This window comes from Mobula hypostoma, chromosome 14, assembly GCF_963921235.1.
Source record: "Mobula hypostoma chromosome 14, sMobHyp1.1, whole genome shotgun sequence".
NCBI classification, from domain to species: Eukaryota; Metazoa; Chordata; class Chondrichthyes; order Myliobatiformes; family Myliobatidae; genus Mobula; species Mobula hypostoma.
In genome coordinates, this window is record NC_086110.1 from 24,853,491 (window position 1) to 24,869,070 (window position 15,580).

The following is a 15,580-nucleotide window of genomic DNA, read 5'->3' on the forward strand; positions in this document are numbered from 1 at the left end:
GAGGGCCCTCTAACACACGGTGAAGATAGAGGTTATCCCTCTGAACTGAGGCGGGTCGGTGTTCAGGCCTCACTGTGGGAAGTCGGGAAAAATTTTCAAATGTTATACGTTCAGAAATGTCTAGGGTGTGGTTATATGTCTTGGTTTACTGTTGAGAAGGGATTGCTTACTGTTTGGTTAGAAAAGGAGAGTGCTTTTTTTCTACTAGAGAAAAATGCAAACTGAATTGGTAAAAATAATTTCCTATAATGTTAATGGGGTTTTGAATCCAATTAAAAGAAATAAGATTATGTCTAAATTGAAAAAAGAGAGGGCACAAATAGCTTTCCTCCAGGAAACACATATGAGCCAATCTGAACATGGAAAATTAAAAAGAATGGGCTTTAAGCATATATTTTATTCATCATATAAACTGAGTCACAAAAGAGGGGTAGTTACTTTAATATCAAGTACTCTTAATTATGAACATATTTCAGAGACTAGAGACAAAGAAGGACGGTTTGTAAAAATCACAGGAAGAATAGAAGGTACAGAAATAACATTGCTGAATGTTTATGCTCCTCCAGGTAGTGAATGGTCATTTTATAGACACATTTTTGACCTAATGGTCAGTTCTCGAGTGGTAGTAATTTGTGGAGGGGATTTTAATATTAGATTAAATCCTATATTAGATTCTTCAAGAATAGTTACTCAGAATAAACCTCTGACTCGGAAAGTGAATTCATTGATGGAGGAGTTGGGAATTATAGATGTCTGGAGGGAATTACACCCTACTAGTAAAGATTATACATATTACTCTTCCCCTCATTCAGCCTATTCAAGGATAGACTATTTCTTTATCTTTAATACAGATAGACTCAGGATAAAAAACTGTAATATTGCAACAATTGATCTGTCGGATCATAGCCCAGTCTCTATGTCTCTAATCCTGGAAAGGAAAATGAGGAAAACACTATGGAGGCTAAACTCACATATACTTAATAACCCAAAAGTAATGGAGAGATTAAGGGGAGAAATCAAAGAATATCTAGACCTTAATGACACGGGAGAAACATCACCAGTGATTTTATGGGATACATTGAAAGCTGTACTGAGAGGGAAAATTATTTCCATTACTACTCACATGAAAAAAATCAATGCACAAAAATTAGCAGTTCAAGGAAAATTAAAACAACTTCAAGTTGTAGATAGCAACAAAAGTAATTCAAATCGAAAACAGGAAATTAGGAAATTGCAAAGTGAAATTGATGATATTTATACGTTGGAAACTCAAAGAAATTTTCTTTACCTGAGACAAAAGAATTATGAAGTAGGAGGTAAATCAGCTAGATTATTAGCATATAAATTACGAAAACAACAAGCAGACAATACAATTCATAAAATAAAGAATCCAAAGACAAAGCTTGTGGAGAGTACAATAGGGAAAATTCAAGAGAGTTTTGAAACATATTATCGAGAGCTGTACTTCCAACCCCGGGCCCCCAATGAGCCCTATATAGACAGTGTATTGAATTTTTTAGATCTACCTAAACTTACAGATTTACAAAATGAAAGTTTATTAGAACCAGTAACTGTCAAAGAACTGAACGTGGCCATCTCTAGGTTAAAGGCTGGAAAGTCCCCGGGTTCTGATGGGTTTACCTCAGAGTGGTACAAGTCCCTGAAGACACAGTTAGCCCCATTACTACTTAACACCTTTAATTGGATCTTGCAGCGAGGAGAAACTCCACCTTCCTGGAGAGAAGCGATTATTTCAGTTATTCCTAAAGAGGGTAAAGATAAACTAGAATGTGGCAATTATCAGCCAATTAGTGTTCTTAATTTAGATTACAAACTATTTACATCTATATTAGCGCGCAGATTGGAAAAGCTTTTACCTGGCCTAATCCATTTAGACCAGACTGGATTTATTCAACAAAGACAAACACAGGACAACATAAGGAGAACTCTGCACATCTTAGAACAGGTTAATAAGAACGAGACAGGGACAATGGTAGTAGGATTGGACGCTGAGAAAGCTTTTGATTCGGTTAGTTGGGCATTCCTATACAGAGTGTTAGGAAGATTCGGCTTTCAAGAAAGGTTTATTAAAGTAATTCAGACTCTATGTGACAGCCCTACAGCCTGAATTAAGATAAATGGGGACCTCTCTGACTCCTTCATTTTAGAGAGAGGCACTAGACAGGGATGCCTAATTTCTCCGCTCCTTTTCGCGCTATATATTGAACCGCTTACCCAACTAATAAGACAGAGCGAAATCGTAAAAGGTATCAAGGTGGCAGGGATTGAACAGAAAGTGGCGTTATTCGCAGATGATGTTTTGGTCTATCTGAGTGAACCAGAAAAATCATTTATAGGATTGTTTACACTGTTGGATGACTTTGGGAAAATATCAGGTTATAAAATAAATGTAAAGAAAACGCAGGTTATGTCCCTAAATTATACACCATCCAAAAAATTGCAGGATACATACGATCTTAAGTGGGAAGCTAAATCATTAAAATATTTAGGAATAACCCTGCCGAAGGATCTTTCAACACTGTCACAGGTAAATTATGGGCCATTAATCTCAGAGATAAAAGCAGATATGCATAGATGGAATCTTATCCCCTTTTTAAGTTTAAATTCAAGGATAAATACTATGAAAATGAATAATCTTCCTCGGTTATTATATCTTTTCCGTACTTTACCAGTGGAGGTGGATGATAATCAATTCAGGGAATGGGACAAATGGATTTCCCGCTTCATTTGGCAAGGAAGGAAACCTAGAATTCGATATAACACCTTACAGTTAGGGAAGGAAGGAGGAGGTATGGTTCTTCCTTGCCTGAGAAATTATTTTTATGCCTCACAGATAACCCCTCTGTTATATTGGTGTAATAGGGAATATAAGGCTAGATGGAAGGAAATAGAATTTGGATTAGTTGACAGTTTTCCTCTTCAGGCCTCAATAGCTGACAAAGGATTGATGGCCAAGTTGGAAAAATTTAATAATGCTTGGATAAATCTTACACTAAAAGTATGGCAGAAGGTGGTTAATTCATGTGGAATTAATAACATGTTAAAACTCTTTAGGTGGTGTGCATATGATACCGAATTCCTTCCCAACAGAGGAGATAAAAGATTTGAGCTATGGATAAAGAAAGGTCTTACAACCTACCTCTCATTTATAGATAAAAGAGTATTACAAAGTTTCCAAATCCTGCAGGACAAACATGGCCTAGAACATAATGACTTTTTTAGGTACCTTCAAATACGAAACTATGTTAACCAGAGTTGCAGATATACAGACCTATCAACAGTAGAATTAGAATTTTTCAAGATTCTGAATTTGGCTTGCAGTTCAATACCTAGTAAATCAGTTTTTCGATTATATAATGCACTCTCCCATGCTAAAAATGTAAATACACTGTATATTAAAGAGAAGTGGGAGAAAGAAGCGGAGTTGGTACTTTCAGAGGAGGCTTGGGGGAAAATCTGCAGCTTTCAATGGTCCTCGACTAATTCTTTGACTTGGAGAGAACATTGTTGGAAAAACATTATAAGATACTTCAAGACCCCATATCAGGAAAAATATAAAGATACAAATGTGATGTGTTGGAGAAGGTGCGGCTCCAAGGAGGCAAATCATTTTCATATTTTCTGGGATTGCCCTAAATTAAGTCTATTTTGGGAAGGTATTCATAGAATATTAGTTAAGGTATTTAGGTCCCAGATACCTCTGAACTTTGAGATGCTCTATTTGGGGCATGTATTGTTCCTTGAACAGAAGGAAGGTATAAAGTTGCTGCAGGCCCTCTTAGCGGCAAGTAAGAAATCAATCACTAGAAAATGGCTAAATACAATACCACCTACATTAGAAGATTGGTACGAAATTATCTTGGAAATATTTAAAATGGAAAAGTTGACTTACTCCCTGAGAGCTCAAAAAGAAACATTTTATCAAATCTGGAATAAATGGATTGAATATATAACCCCAATGCGAGCAGACTTTAGATGACTCTCCTAATGATTTATATTGCTCTTCTCATCAACACAGTAATATTGCTAACGTAAGCACCCCTAGTCTAAATGTTTGTTTCTTTTTTTGGAAAATAGAGAATTAACACAAGTAAAGGGAAAGATTTGGGAAAGGGATAAAAAAAATGAAAAAATTAAGTAAATAAGTACATAGGGATTGGATAATTATGTCTGCGGGCAGGAACAAGCACGAACAAATTGGGATATAAACACCTACAATGGTTGGTATATAGGCTTGTATGCAACATTTTGGACCAGTGGAAATGGTCCAGAAGGGTTGTATGGAAACTATTATTACCATTTTTCTTAACAACTAATTTCATTACTTAGCCTAATAGGTTAGATTTACCACAGTACATAATTATCTATTTAAATGTTTATTTTCCTTTTATATCATCTCAATGTGTACTTAAGAATGTATAAATAATTGTAGTTTTATACATATAAAAAATGGAAAAGGTTATATGTGTGAAAAAAGTACATGATAATTGTGAATTCCTTATCCAAATAAAAATAAAATTAAAAAAAAAAAGAAAATTATGATATGAGTAACTGGCAGATTTGCAAGGACATTGAGTTAATAACCATAAAACTCCAGGAATTATGGTGAGACTAAATACAAAAATAATGAAAGGTAGGGAAATACAGTGGGGAAAAAAGGTAATCACTCAATAAATATTTTGACCATAAAACCATAAGATATAGGAGCAGAATTACACCATTTAGCCCATCAAGTCTGCTCCACCATTTCATCATGGTTGATCCAATTTTCCTCTCAGGCCCAATCTACTGTCTTCTCCCCGTATCCCTTCATGCCTTGACCAAACAAGAATCCATCAACCTCTGCCTTAAATTATACATAAAGACTTAGCCTCCACGGCTCCCTGTGGCGAAGAATTCCACAGACTCGCCACTCTCTGGCTAAAGAAATTCCTCATCTCTGTTCTAAACAGACGCTCCTCTACTCTGAGACTGTGTCCTCTGCTCTTAGACTCTCCCATCACAGGAAACAGCCACTCTATCATGGTCTTTCACCATTTGATAGATTTCAATGAAGTCACCCTCACTCCTCTGAATTCCACTGAATGCAGGCCCAGAGCCAATTAATGCTCTTCATATGACAAGCCATTCAATACTGGAATCATTTTTGTGATCCTCCTTTGAACCCTCTCCAGTTTCAGCACATCCTTTCTAAGATAAGGGTCCCAGAACTACTCACAATACTCTGTGAGGCCTCATCAGTGCTTTATAAAGTCTCAACATTACATCCTTGCTTTTACATTCTAGTTCTCTTAAAATGAATGCTAACATCACACTTGCCTTCCTCACCATAGACTCAAGCTGCAAATGAACCTTTCGGGAATCCTGCACAATGCCTACCAAGTCCCTTTGCCCTGCTGTATTTTGTATTTTCTTTACAGTTAGAAAATAGTCAACCCTTTCATTTCTTCTACCACAGGTCATGACCATACACTTTCTGATACTGTATTCATGTGCCATTTCTTTGCCTATTCTCCTAATCTGTCTAAGTCCTTCTGTGGCCTCTCTACTTCCTCAAAATTATCTGCCTCTCCACCTATCTTCATATCGTCTGCAAACTTTGCAACTAAGCCATCAACAAAATCATTGACATATAATGTAAAAAGAATTGGTTCTAACAAAGATCCCTGTGGAACACCACTAGTCACATGCAGTCAGCCACTCTTTGCCTCCTGCCAATCAGCCACTGCTTTATCCATGTTAACATCTTTCCTGCAATAACATGGGCTCATAGCTTGTTAAGCAGCCTCATGTGTGGTACCTTGTCAAAGTCCTTCTGAATATTCAAGTACACAACATCCTCTGATTCTTCTGGCCTATCCAGCTTATTTCTTCAAAGAATTCCAACAGACTTGTCAGGCAAGATTTACCCTTGAGGAAACTGCACTGACTATGACCGATTTTATCATGGGCCTCCATGTACCCCAAAACCGCATCCTTAACAATTTACTCCAACATCTTCCCAGCCACTGAGGTCAGACAAACTGGCCCATGCTTTCCTTTCTTCTGCCTCTTTCCCTTCTTGAAGAGTGGAGTGACATTTGCAATTCTCCAGTCTTCAGAACCATTCCAGAATCTAGTGATTCTTGAAGTATCATTACTAATGGCTCCATGATCTTTTCAGCCACTCCTTTCTGGGGTGTATAACATCTGGTCCAAGTGACTTATCCACCTTCAGACCTTTCAGTTTCCCAAGAACTTTCTCTCTCGTTATGGTAACTTCACACACTTCATGCCCCCTGACACTTGGAATCTCCACCCGACTGCTAGTGTCTTTCACCATGAAGACTGATGCAAAATACTTATTCAGTTCATCTGCTATTTCATTGTCCCCCACTAATATCTCTCTAGCATTGTTTTCTCTTTCTCTTCTACCCTTCATGTTTTTGAAGAAGTTTTTTAAAAAATATTATTGCCTGGCTTACTTTCATATTCCATCTTAAGCTTCTCAGTGACTTTTTTAGTTGCCTTCTGTTGGTTTTTAAAAGCTTCCTAATCTTCTAACTTCCCACTAATTTTTTTTTCTCTATTATATGCCCTCTCTTTGGCTTTTATGTTGGCTTTGAATTCTCTTGTTAGCCAAAGTTGTGCCATCTTTCCTTTCGAATAATTATTCCTCTTTGGGATGTACATATTCTATGCCTTCCGAATTACATCCAGAAGTTACAGCCGTTGCTATTCTCTGTCATCCGTGCCAGTGTCCTTTTCCAATCAATTCTGGCCAACTCCTCACTCATGCCTCTGTGATTTCCTTTACTCCACTGTAATACTGATACATTTGACTTTAGCTTCTCCTTTTCAAATTTCTGGGTGAATTCGATCATATTACGATCACTTGCCCCTAAGGATTTTTTTTACCTTAATCTCTCTAATCAATTCTGGTTCATTGCACAACACCCAGTCTAGAATAGCTGATCTTCTAGTGGGTTCAATTACAAGCTGTTCTAAAAAGCCATCTCGTAGGTGCTCTCAAAATTCCCAATCTACACGCCTACTAAGGTCCCCCATGGCTATTGTAACTTTGCCCTTTTGGTATGTATTTTCTGTTGTAATTTGTAGGCCACATCCTTACTACTGTTTGCGGGTCTGTATACAACTCCCATCAGGGTCTTTTTATGCTTGTAGTTCCTTACCTCTATCCACAATGATTATCACCTTCCAACCCTACGTTACCTCTTTCTAATGATTTGATTTCATTTTTTACCAACCGAGTAATGCCACTCCTTCTGCCTTCCTGCCTATCCCTTCGAAACAACGTGTATCCTTGGACATTAAGCTTCCAGCTATAATTTTTCCGTGATACAGTAATTCCTGTATCATTTTTTTTAAGAAAGAGGCACCAAAATAACATCCTGCACAATGCTAATACGATTTATGATGCCCCACTGAAATTGCAATCTTCGAATGTGAGGTTTCTAAAGCTGGATTTGGACAAAATTCAAAGGACAAATGATACATTTCCAAGTTAGGATGGTGTGTAATTTGGAGGAGGGCCTGCAGGTTGGGGTATTCCCATGCAACTTCCACTCAGGTCAGAATTTGGGACATGCTGGTGGAGTAGCCTGGGTTAGTAAATTTAGTACATTTCAGGATGGTACACATATTAAACATCATGCACTTGTGGTGAAGAGAATGTTCAGAATTGATAAGCTGCCAATCTAAGAATTGCTTTTTACAGGATGTGTTGAGTTCCAAGTTGCTGGCATTGAACTCATCAAGGCAAGTGTACATTTGAATATTCCTTTTTGTAGACAGTGTAAATGTCGTTGGCTGTGAGGTGGTCAGTATACCTAGTCTCCAGCTTGCTTGTGGGCTGTGAGTTTCTTGTCTATGGTGACACAAAGGATAATGATAGTGGGGGACTTGGCAATGATAATGCCATTGAATGTGAAGAACAGGTGGGTAGACTCTCTGATTGCAGAAGGTCATTGCCTGGCATCTATGGCATGGATGCAACTTTCCACAGAGGTATCCATGCCTGCATGCTGTCTGGATTATATTGCATGAAGACAAAGCCCGCTTTACTGTGAATCAAACTGAACATTCTGAAACAGTGACTATCCCTACTTCTGGCCTTATGATGGAAAGAAGGGCACTGATGAAGTAGTTACAGAAGATTGGCGCAAACAGACTGCCCTGAGGAACTCTTGCCATGATGTTCTGGAGCTATGATGATTGACCTCCAACAACAACAAAGTATGACTGTATCCACTGATTCCCATTGACTATTTTAATGGAGCTCCTTAATGCCACATTGTGTCAAATAATACATGAGGTCAAGGGCCATCACTCTCATTTCACGTCTGGCAGGTCTTTGGATAATGTCTGGAGCGACGCTGTGATGAGCTCTGTGGTCCTGGTTAAATCCAAATTGGCCACCAACAAACAGGTTGTTCAAAAGTGAGTAGCTTTTGTCTATGGCACCTTCCACCACTTTCCTAATGCTGAAAGTAAGCTGAGTGATAAATACCCAGATTGATACCCATATCAAGGGCTGTAGATATATGAAAAAACAAAGCTGTTTTAGAAATCTATCAACCTCTTCCCCTCACAGAACAACATGTGTAGTGGTGCAAACATTTTCATCAAGTTAGAACAAGTTAGGACAAGAGTTAGCTCCCGGCATAAAAAACGTGGTGTACATTTTATCAGACATTCTTAATTACAAATACTTTGCAGTAATTCACTTTACTCACCAGTCACTGAAGGAAAGAAAATCCCAACCAACATGGTAAAGGTAGTAGTGATGTCTGCAAAAACATACACAGCCAGATTTTTCCTTGATCCAGCAGCTTCAACAGATGACAAAGACCGCTTTTCAAGCACCTCCCCTTTGCTCATGTAGTTGCTCCATAGATTTTCTATGTTAAAATCAAAAACAGTGAATGCAAGAACCATAGATTAAAAATAAGTACATAAACAAATAGAGTTCATAAGGTGATGTTAATATTTTTAATTTAAATTGTTCAACTTGGAACTTTTGAATGAGGGTTTACACAGAACTATAATTTTGAATATACTGTTTAAAGGTACATTTAGCACTTTTAGTATTATAAGCAAACACAAGGATCATTGCCAATACTATTGAAATTAACACTTGAAAATATTCAGCTAGCACAGCAGTGGAGATAGTGAAGCTGCTGCTTCACACTATGGTGACCCAGGTCCAAATCTAACCCTGCGCACTGCATGGAGTGTGCATGTGTCCACATGGCTACTTGGTTTCCTTCCACATCACAAACACATGAAGATTGATATGCTCACTGACCACTGTAGACTGCTTCTTGTATATTGGGTAACAGAATCTGGGAGGGGTTTGGGGGATGTAGTAAACATTGATTATTGGGAAGCCGAGTGTTTGAACGGATTGTTCTGTGAGTTGGCAAAGAGTTGATGGGCTGAAATTGTCTGCTTCTATGCCATAGGGACAGACTATTAACTGATTTTGCAATGGAAATAATCTGCTATTGATGCAGTTGTTAGAAAATATTCAATGTTGGCACTTGAGAACTTTTATCATAAAGCATTCTTCCGGCATGATTTACATCATAACATGAATAGACAGAATAACAAACACGTGCAAGTCCCTTTTTGTTAGCTACACATGTCAGTTGGCTTCAGTACAAAGGCCCCTAGTATATACTGTGGGAAAATTAAGTCAAAAATAAGCCTGGATGTATGTTGGAATCTTGAAGATTTGCAAAATATGGGCCAGAGCCTCTCAAACAAATGGAACAGAGGCACAGTGGTAAAACATTTATGGAAGCTTAACTTGAAAGTGGCATGGCCTTGTGCATACAAACCAAACCAAAACCACTCAAGAAATAAATCTGTTTCCTTGCATATATTTCTTTGAATATTAAACAATGCGTTACACTTTCAGCAATGTGATACTATCATTTATCAAAAGACCAAAGCCTGAATGTTACTTGACATTGTTGACATATGTATAACTTTACTTATATGGCTATAGAATGCATTAAGATTCAAGGAGGAAGCATGTGACCAGAAGGAAACACTTAACAGATTGGTCCAGGTTTATGCCGGTTTAAATCATCTAAACTGGGCTACACTAAACAACAAAATCAACCCCTACAAAATGAGTGCCTTCTGCAAATTAGAAGCTTGGAATTACACAATTGAGTGTAGTTTAATAATTCAAAGTTCAAAGTAAATTTATTGTTAAAGTACACATATGTCACAATATACTACCACGAGATTAATTTTCTTGTGGGCATTCACAGCAGATAGAAAGAAATGTAATAGAATCAAAAACAGCACACGACTGAGATGGACAAACAACTAATGTGCAAAAGACAAAAAAACGATGTAAATACAAAAAGAAAACAAATAAATAAATAAATATTGAGAACGTGAGTTGCAGAGTCCTTAAAAGTGAGTCCATAGGTTGTGCAATCAGTTCAGTGTTGGGGTGATTGAAGTTCTAAAGTCTGATGGTTGAGGGATAATGACTGTACCAATTGGGACGTGAACAATATCTCATATCCAACTAAATCAATTCTTCACATTTTCACTGAGGTTCAAAAATTGTGCCCCAACTCTTTACATTCTCCATTTAGTGGATTAGATTAAGTCACTGTACAGAATTCAACCTCTTGTCAGAGTGAACAACTGATTCATGCAGATGTGAAAGATTTTGATTATCTTCTGAGAACGTTAGCAATACACACAAAATGCTGGAGGAACTCAGCAGGCCAGGTATCATCTATGGAGAAGAGTAAACAGTCAATGTTTTGAGTCGAAATCCTTCATCAGGATTCTGAGAAATGTTAACTGTCTCTCTCCAATAAAAATTTTTAACAAAACATGCATAACATATGTAATTAAATATGCTAAACTGATGAAGTAAAATTAATATAGATGAAAATGGAGATATCCCTGAAAAAACACTCTACTTTTGAATAATTTGTATTTTAACATTATTGGGGGTCTTTTAAAACAATCCAGCCATTTTCCAGTTTTGTTGATCTACAGAAGCTAGTTTCTTACAATTTATACTTTGCTCTACTTAGTGACTTAAAGACAAGTGAATAAGCAAGAAGATCTTTATGATGGCCCATGTGAATAGAGGGTTTGGATTTCCATGTATAATTAGCCTGAAGCTACGTACATTGGATTAACAATGGTAAGTGTTACAAGATAAAGAGAAACCTAGAACTAAATCACTTTTAAAAAGGTGTAAGTTGATTGAGAAAATCTGCTGATGCTGGAGATCCAAAGATGCTGGAGGAACTCACCTATTGCAATCAATTGACGTTTCAGGCCAAGACCGCTTCGGCCTGAAACATCAACTGTTTACTCTTTTCCACAGATGCTAACTGGCCTGCTGAATTCCTCCAGCGTTTTGTGTGTATTACTCTGCAAGATTACTGATGCCAGTAACAATACTTCTGCAAGACTTTAATTTGGACGACATTTGCACCATTTCAAATACACAGTTAATAAATTATTTCATTTGGCTAAATAGTTACATAAAATGTAGGTTTCATGTTCAGTTTTGTACAAACCTTTTAATACACCACTTGCCACTCCTGGAATTCCTTGGATTTCTGTGACATTATTTCGAACAAAATATTCATCGCAACTATCCGTGACATTGCTAGTGCAGAACATGTCCCACAGTTTGGTGGTCACAACGGTGTTGTTTTCAATTGTGGTTTTGGCACAAACATCGAACAGATTTCTGGAGAGAGTTCGATTTCCCAACATGCAAATTCTAAAAACAAGGGGTTTTTTTAAACTTCACATTCCTAGGTTAATTAAAACTCGCTTAGTGCTAGTTACACAATAGTGCTGAATGTGTGTAACAAAAAGGACTGGTAATAACAAATATCTCAATAAACTCAAAAGATCCTAATCTCCCCTTGAAGGATACCACTGAGTTGGCTTCCACCAAGCTTTCAGGCAGTGCATTCCAATCACAGTTCACTGTGAAATTCCCTCACCCATCACTCACTCAACCCCAGTTTCTTTGAGTATTATCCCACATCTGACCCTAAGGCTACCAACAGTCCTGCCAATGGAAACATGTTCCTTTTTATTTATTCCAGAAAAACTATTCATTATGTCAAACCTCTTCAAAACATTCTTTTATACTTGTAGCAACTCCAGCTTGTGACAAAACAATATTTTTACTTAAATCCGGGAAGGTGAACAGCAGATTTAATTACATGCACATAAATTAACAAGATGGAGATTATAGGCCAAATAAAAACAGAGGCTCCTCCTGTAGAACGGTGTCAAAAATAAATTCCACATGGCCTACCCATTGCTTATAAAGTTTTTATAGTTCACTTGTTTTAATGCTCTATTAATTTATTCATTCAAAAACAAATCCAAAGATGCTTTTGTATCAGCCTTCTTAACTCATGTTTGCCTTTTCAAAGATTTGCAGTCACTATTTCAGGGTCTATTTTTCCTGCACCCGATCATTTACTTCACAAACATTCTCTGTTTCAAAATGAATCACACCATAACTCCAAATTAAATTGCACCGGCATTTGTCCTTCTATTTCATCAGCAGGTCTTTGTTCTGCACAAGTCTGCTACTACAATCTCCATTTTAGATTTATGTTATGGAAGTGTACAAGATGAAACCATTTGGCCTATCAAGATCATGGGAGGAGTTTCAAAGAGTAATTCATTAGTTCCATTGCTACACACTGCTCCCATTGTCTGCAATTTTTCATTCTTTGAGCATCAATTCTAGTTCTACTTAAAAAATACATTTGAATTGATACTTGCCATACCTTATCAAAAAAAAATTATATTCCAAATTCTCACCATTGTTGGTAAACTATTTTTTGACATGTCACCTCTAGTTCTTTTGCACATCCAAGTTCCATGCAGTGTGCTTACGTAGGGCATGTACCTTTAGGTTATTAATAATTTACAAAAGCAGCCTCATCCCAGGACGGAATAAAGGCAAACTGACATCCTGACTTTAGGTAGTATCTGTGTGAAGTTCACACATTGCCCTCAAGGCGACATGGAATTTTGCTGGATACTCCAGATTCTTCTCACATCTACTATAAATGACCAAATAAACAATAAAAGGATTCAAAAGAGTTGTTAACTGTTGTTGCTGAGAGAATATGCTGCAGAACTATAAAGAATTAGCTGTGCTGAGAATCAGTGAGGATCTTATCGACTAAGTGGCTTCCATCTGTGTAGTAATAGGCAAGTAAAAGCTCTACTGCTTAGCTGCTTCCAATCTTAATCACCTACCACAGACTCTGCTCAGCCACGCTGGTCTGGGGTCAGGAAGTTGGGAAGGAAGGTGGTGGTTAGGTAAATAAGTTAACCGTGACTCTACCCACTAGCCTTTTTTAAAAATACAACTGTGTCTTTCTTATCAAACACATATTGTAAAACAAATATTTTACTTACTTAAATTCTGGAGGATGAACAGCAGATTTAATGACACCCACATAAATGGACAAGATGGATAATATCACACAGGCCAAAAATAAAGATGCAAACTTATTAACATATTTGACACCAATGAAAACGACCAGGCACATGAAAGTGAGGAAAATTGTTCCATAGACTCTCATGTTATTAAGCAGAGCAGTGGTTTCTTCATGCGGTTCAACATGCTTAAATATTGCTGCTTTGGGTGCAATGTAGGCCTGCAAAATAAAATGAACCAACAGAATTAAGACAAGTAGCACTAACAATGCAGCAAAAACAAAAAGGTAAAAACAAAATTAATTGAGCGTATAACAGGTTAAGAGAATGGACTGAGCTTGTATCGACCATTGCTGAACTGAGTATCCCAGCTTTAAAAAAAACAGCCACTCTTGCACAGCATTAGGGAAAGGATATTTTGCAAATCTGTACTGCGTGTTCTTCTTTGCTATGTGAATGCTCCAGGCATGGTAAGAAAAAAAAATGCCCTTTGGTATTTCTTTTGTTCTAGACCAAACAGACAAGAAGTAAAACATCTAATAGTGCACATAGGATTAACTGTGATTGCTCCAAGTTTTAACCTCAGGATGGCGGAAATAAAAGGGCAAAAGGGAGACGAGGAGGTCGACACCACAGCATTCATTGTTGATTCCAGAGCACCACCACCTCCTCATGCAACAAAATTACTTTGACATATGAATGCAGAGTTTAAATTTAATATAATTTAGGTTGACATTCTGTATGCGATACATGAAAACACTGCAGAAAAATCTCAGTAGGGAGAATAGCACTTTTCTCAATCCACCCAGTGATTCATGTTGCATTTATTTCAGCTGATATTTCATACAAAATACATGTGGAATGGAAACCAGTGATTAAGTTACTGGACAAGCATTTAATAGCCTTGATGAACAAAGCAAATCTCTTCAATTCAGCCACGTACACTGAGATGGATTCCCCCTCCTTGATTCCACTTATGAAACCTTAAGCATTCTGCAATTGACAATGGTTTCATTTCTAAATGTTCTGCGTTACTCTCATGATACCAGCAAAGCTTATTTGGCTGCTTTGGTTGGAGCAGTCAACTTTCTAAGCAAACTACATGCTTTTCCACCAATTGCACGCAACAAAACTGGCACTTGTTTCCCACTGGCTGTTCCATTTGTTTCAAAATACTGCTCAATCTGTTCAGTATATAATAGCCAGTTATCTTCTGTGCGATCAAATGTCTCTATTTTACGGATGTAGCCATCCATTTTTTGCTATTTTTTACAGTTTATTATCACCCAATATTGTTTATTAATTCGGGAATTTTGTCCGTTTTCTGTCTTTTTCTTTCAACTCAACCATCTTTCTCCTATTCCAAAGAGATGTAATGTGCTTTTTAAAAAATGTTTATATATCTTCCCTCTTGCGAAGAAGAAAAAAAATGTCCCGCTGCTTATCTACAGGTAGGTTTGTTGTCTCGGGTTAGTTTTAAAACTTTCTGTCATCACTGTCATGTTTTGTAATTCCAAATCATAAACAGTTATTTTGCTTTTCCAAAACATATTATGGAAACTGAGTCTGCCTAATAAATGTCTTTTTTTAATGTATTCACACAGCAATGATTGGAACAGGTCTGATTAATAAAGCAGATTGTAAAATCAAAATAATAATCTTATAAAAGGCCATAAACCATAGGAGCAGAATTAGGCTATTTGGCCCATCAAGTCTGTTTTACTATTTCATCATGGCTGATCTATTTTTCCTCTCAGCCACAATCTCCTGGCTTCTCATAAAACAGCACTTTGTTTCTTTGCAAATGGAGCTTGAAACAGTTTTTGGAGTTTTAATAAACCTTTGAAAGCTATCACTAGATACTCACCAGTAGAATTTCTATGGCACCAAGTATGTACATGGCTCCTGCAAAAGTTGTTCCAAGATAGAAACAAAGGCCCACAGCACCCCCGAACTCAGGACCGAGTGACCTTGAAATCATGAAATAAGAACCACCAGCTGCAACGAAAGCACGAATGAAAGGAAAACAAAGTGTTATTCATCAAATCCGAACATGGTGAAAGCAGGGCCGGCTGGTGGCGCAATGATA

The 15,580-nt window shown here is 37.3% G+C and overlaps 1 protein-coding gene across 1 annotated transcript in view; it reads right to left on the bottom strand.

Moving 5' to 3' along the window:
• Positions 1–15,580, bottom strand: part of slc12a4 (solute carrier family 12 member 4) — an 84,439-nt gene that overhangs the window by 36,520 nt on the left and 32,339 nt on the right. The window contains exons 6-9 of the mRNA XM_063066834.1: positions 15,359–15,489; positions 13,471–13,712; positions 11,589–11,797; positions 8,757–8,921 (exon numbers count right to left, since the gene is read on the bottom strand). Of these exons, the coding sequence (XP_062922904.1) occupies positions 8,757–8,921; positions 11,589–11,797; positions 13,471–13,712; positions 15,359–15,489 (747 nt within the window). The remainder of the gene's footprint in view (positions 1–8,756; positions 8,922–11,588; positions 11,798–13,470; positions 13,713–15,358; positions 15,490–15,580) is intronic.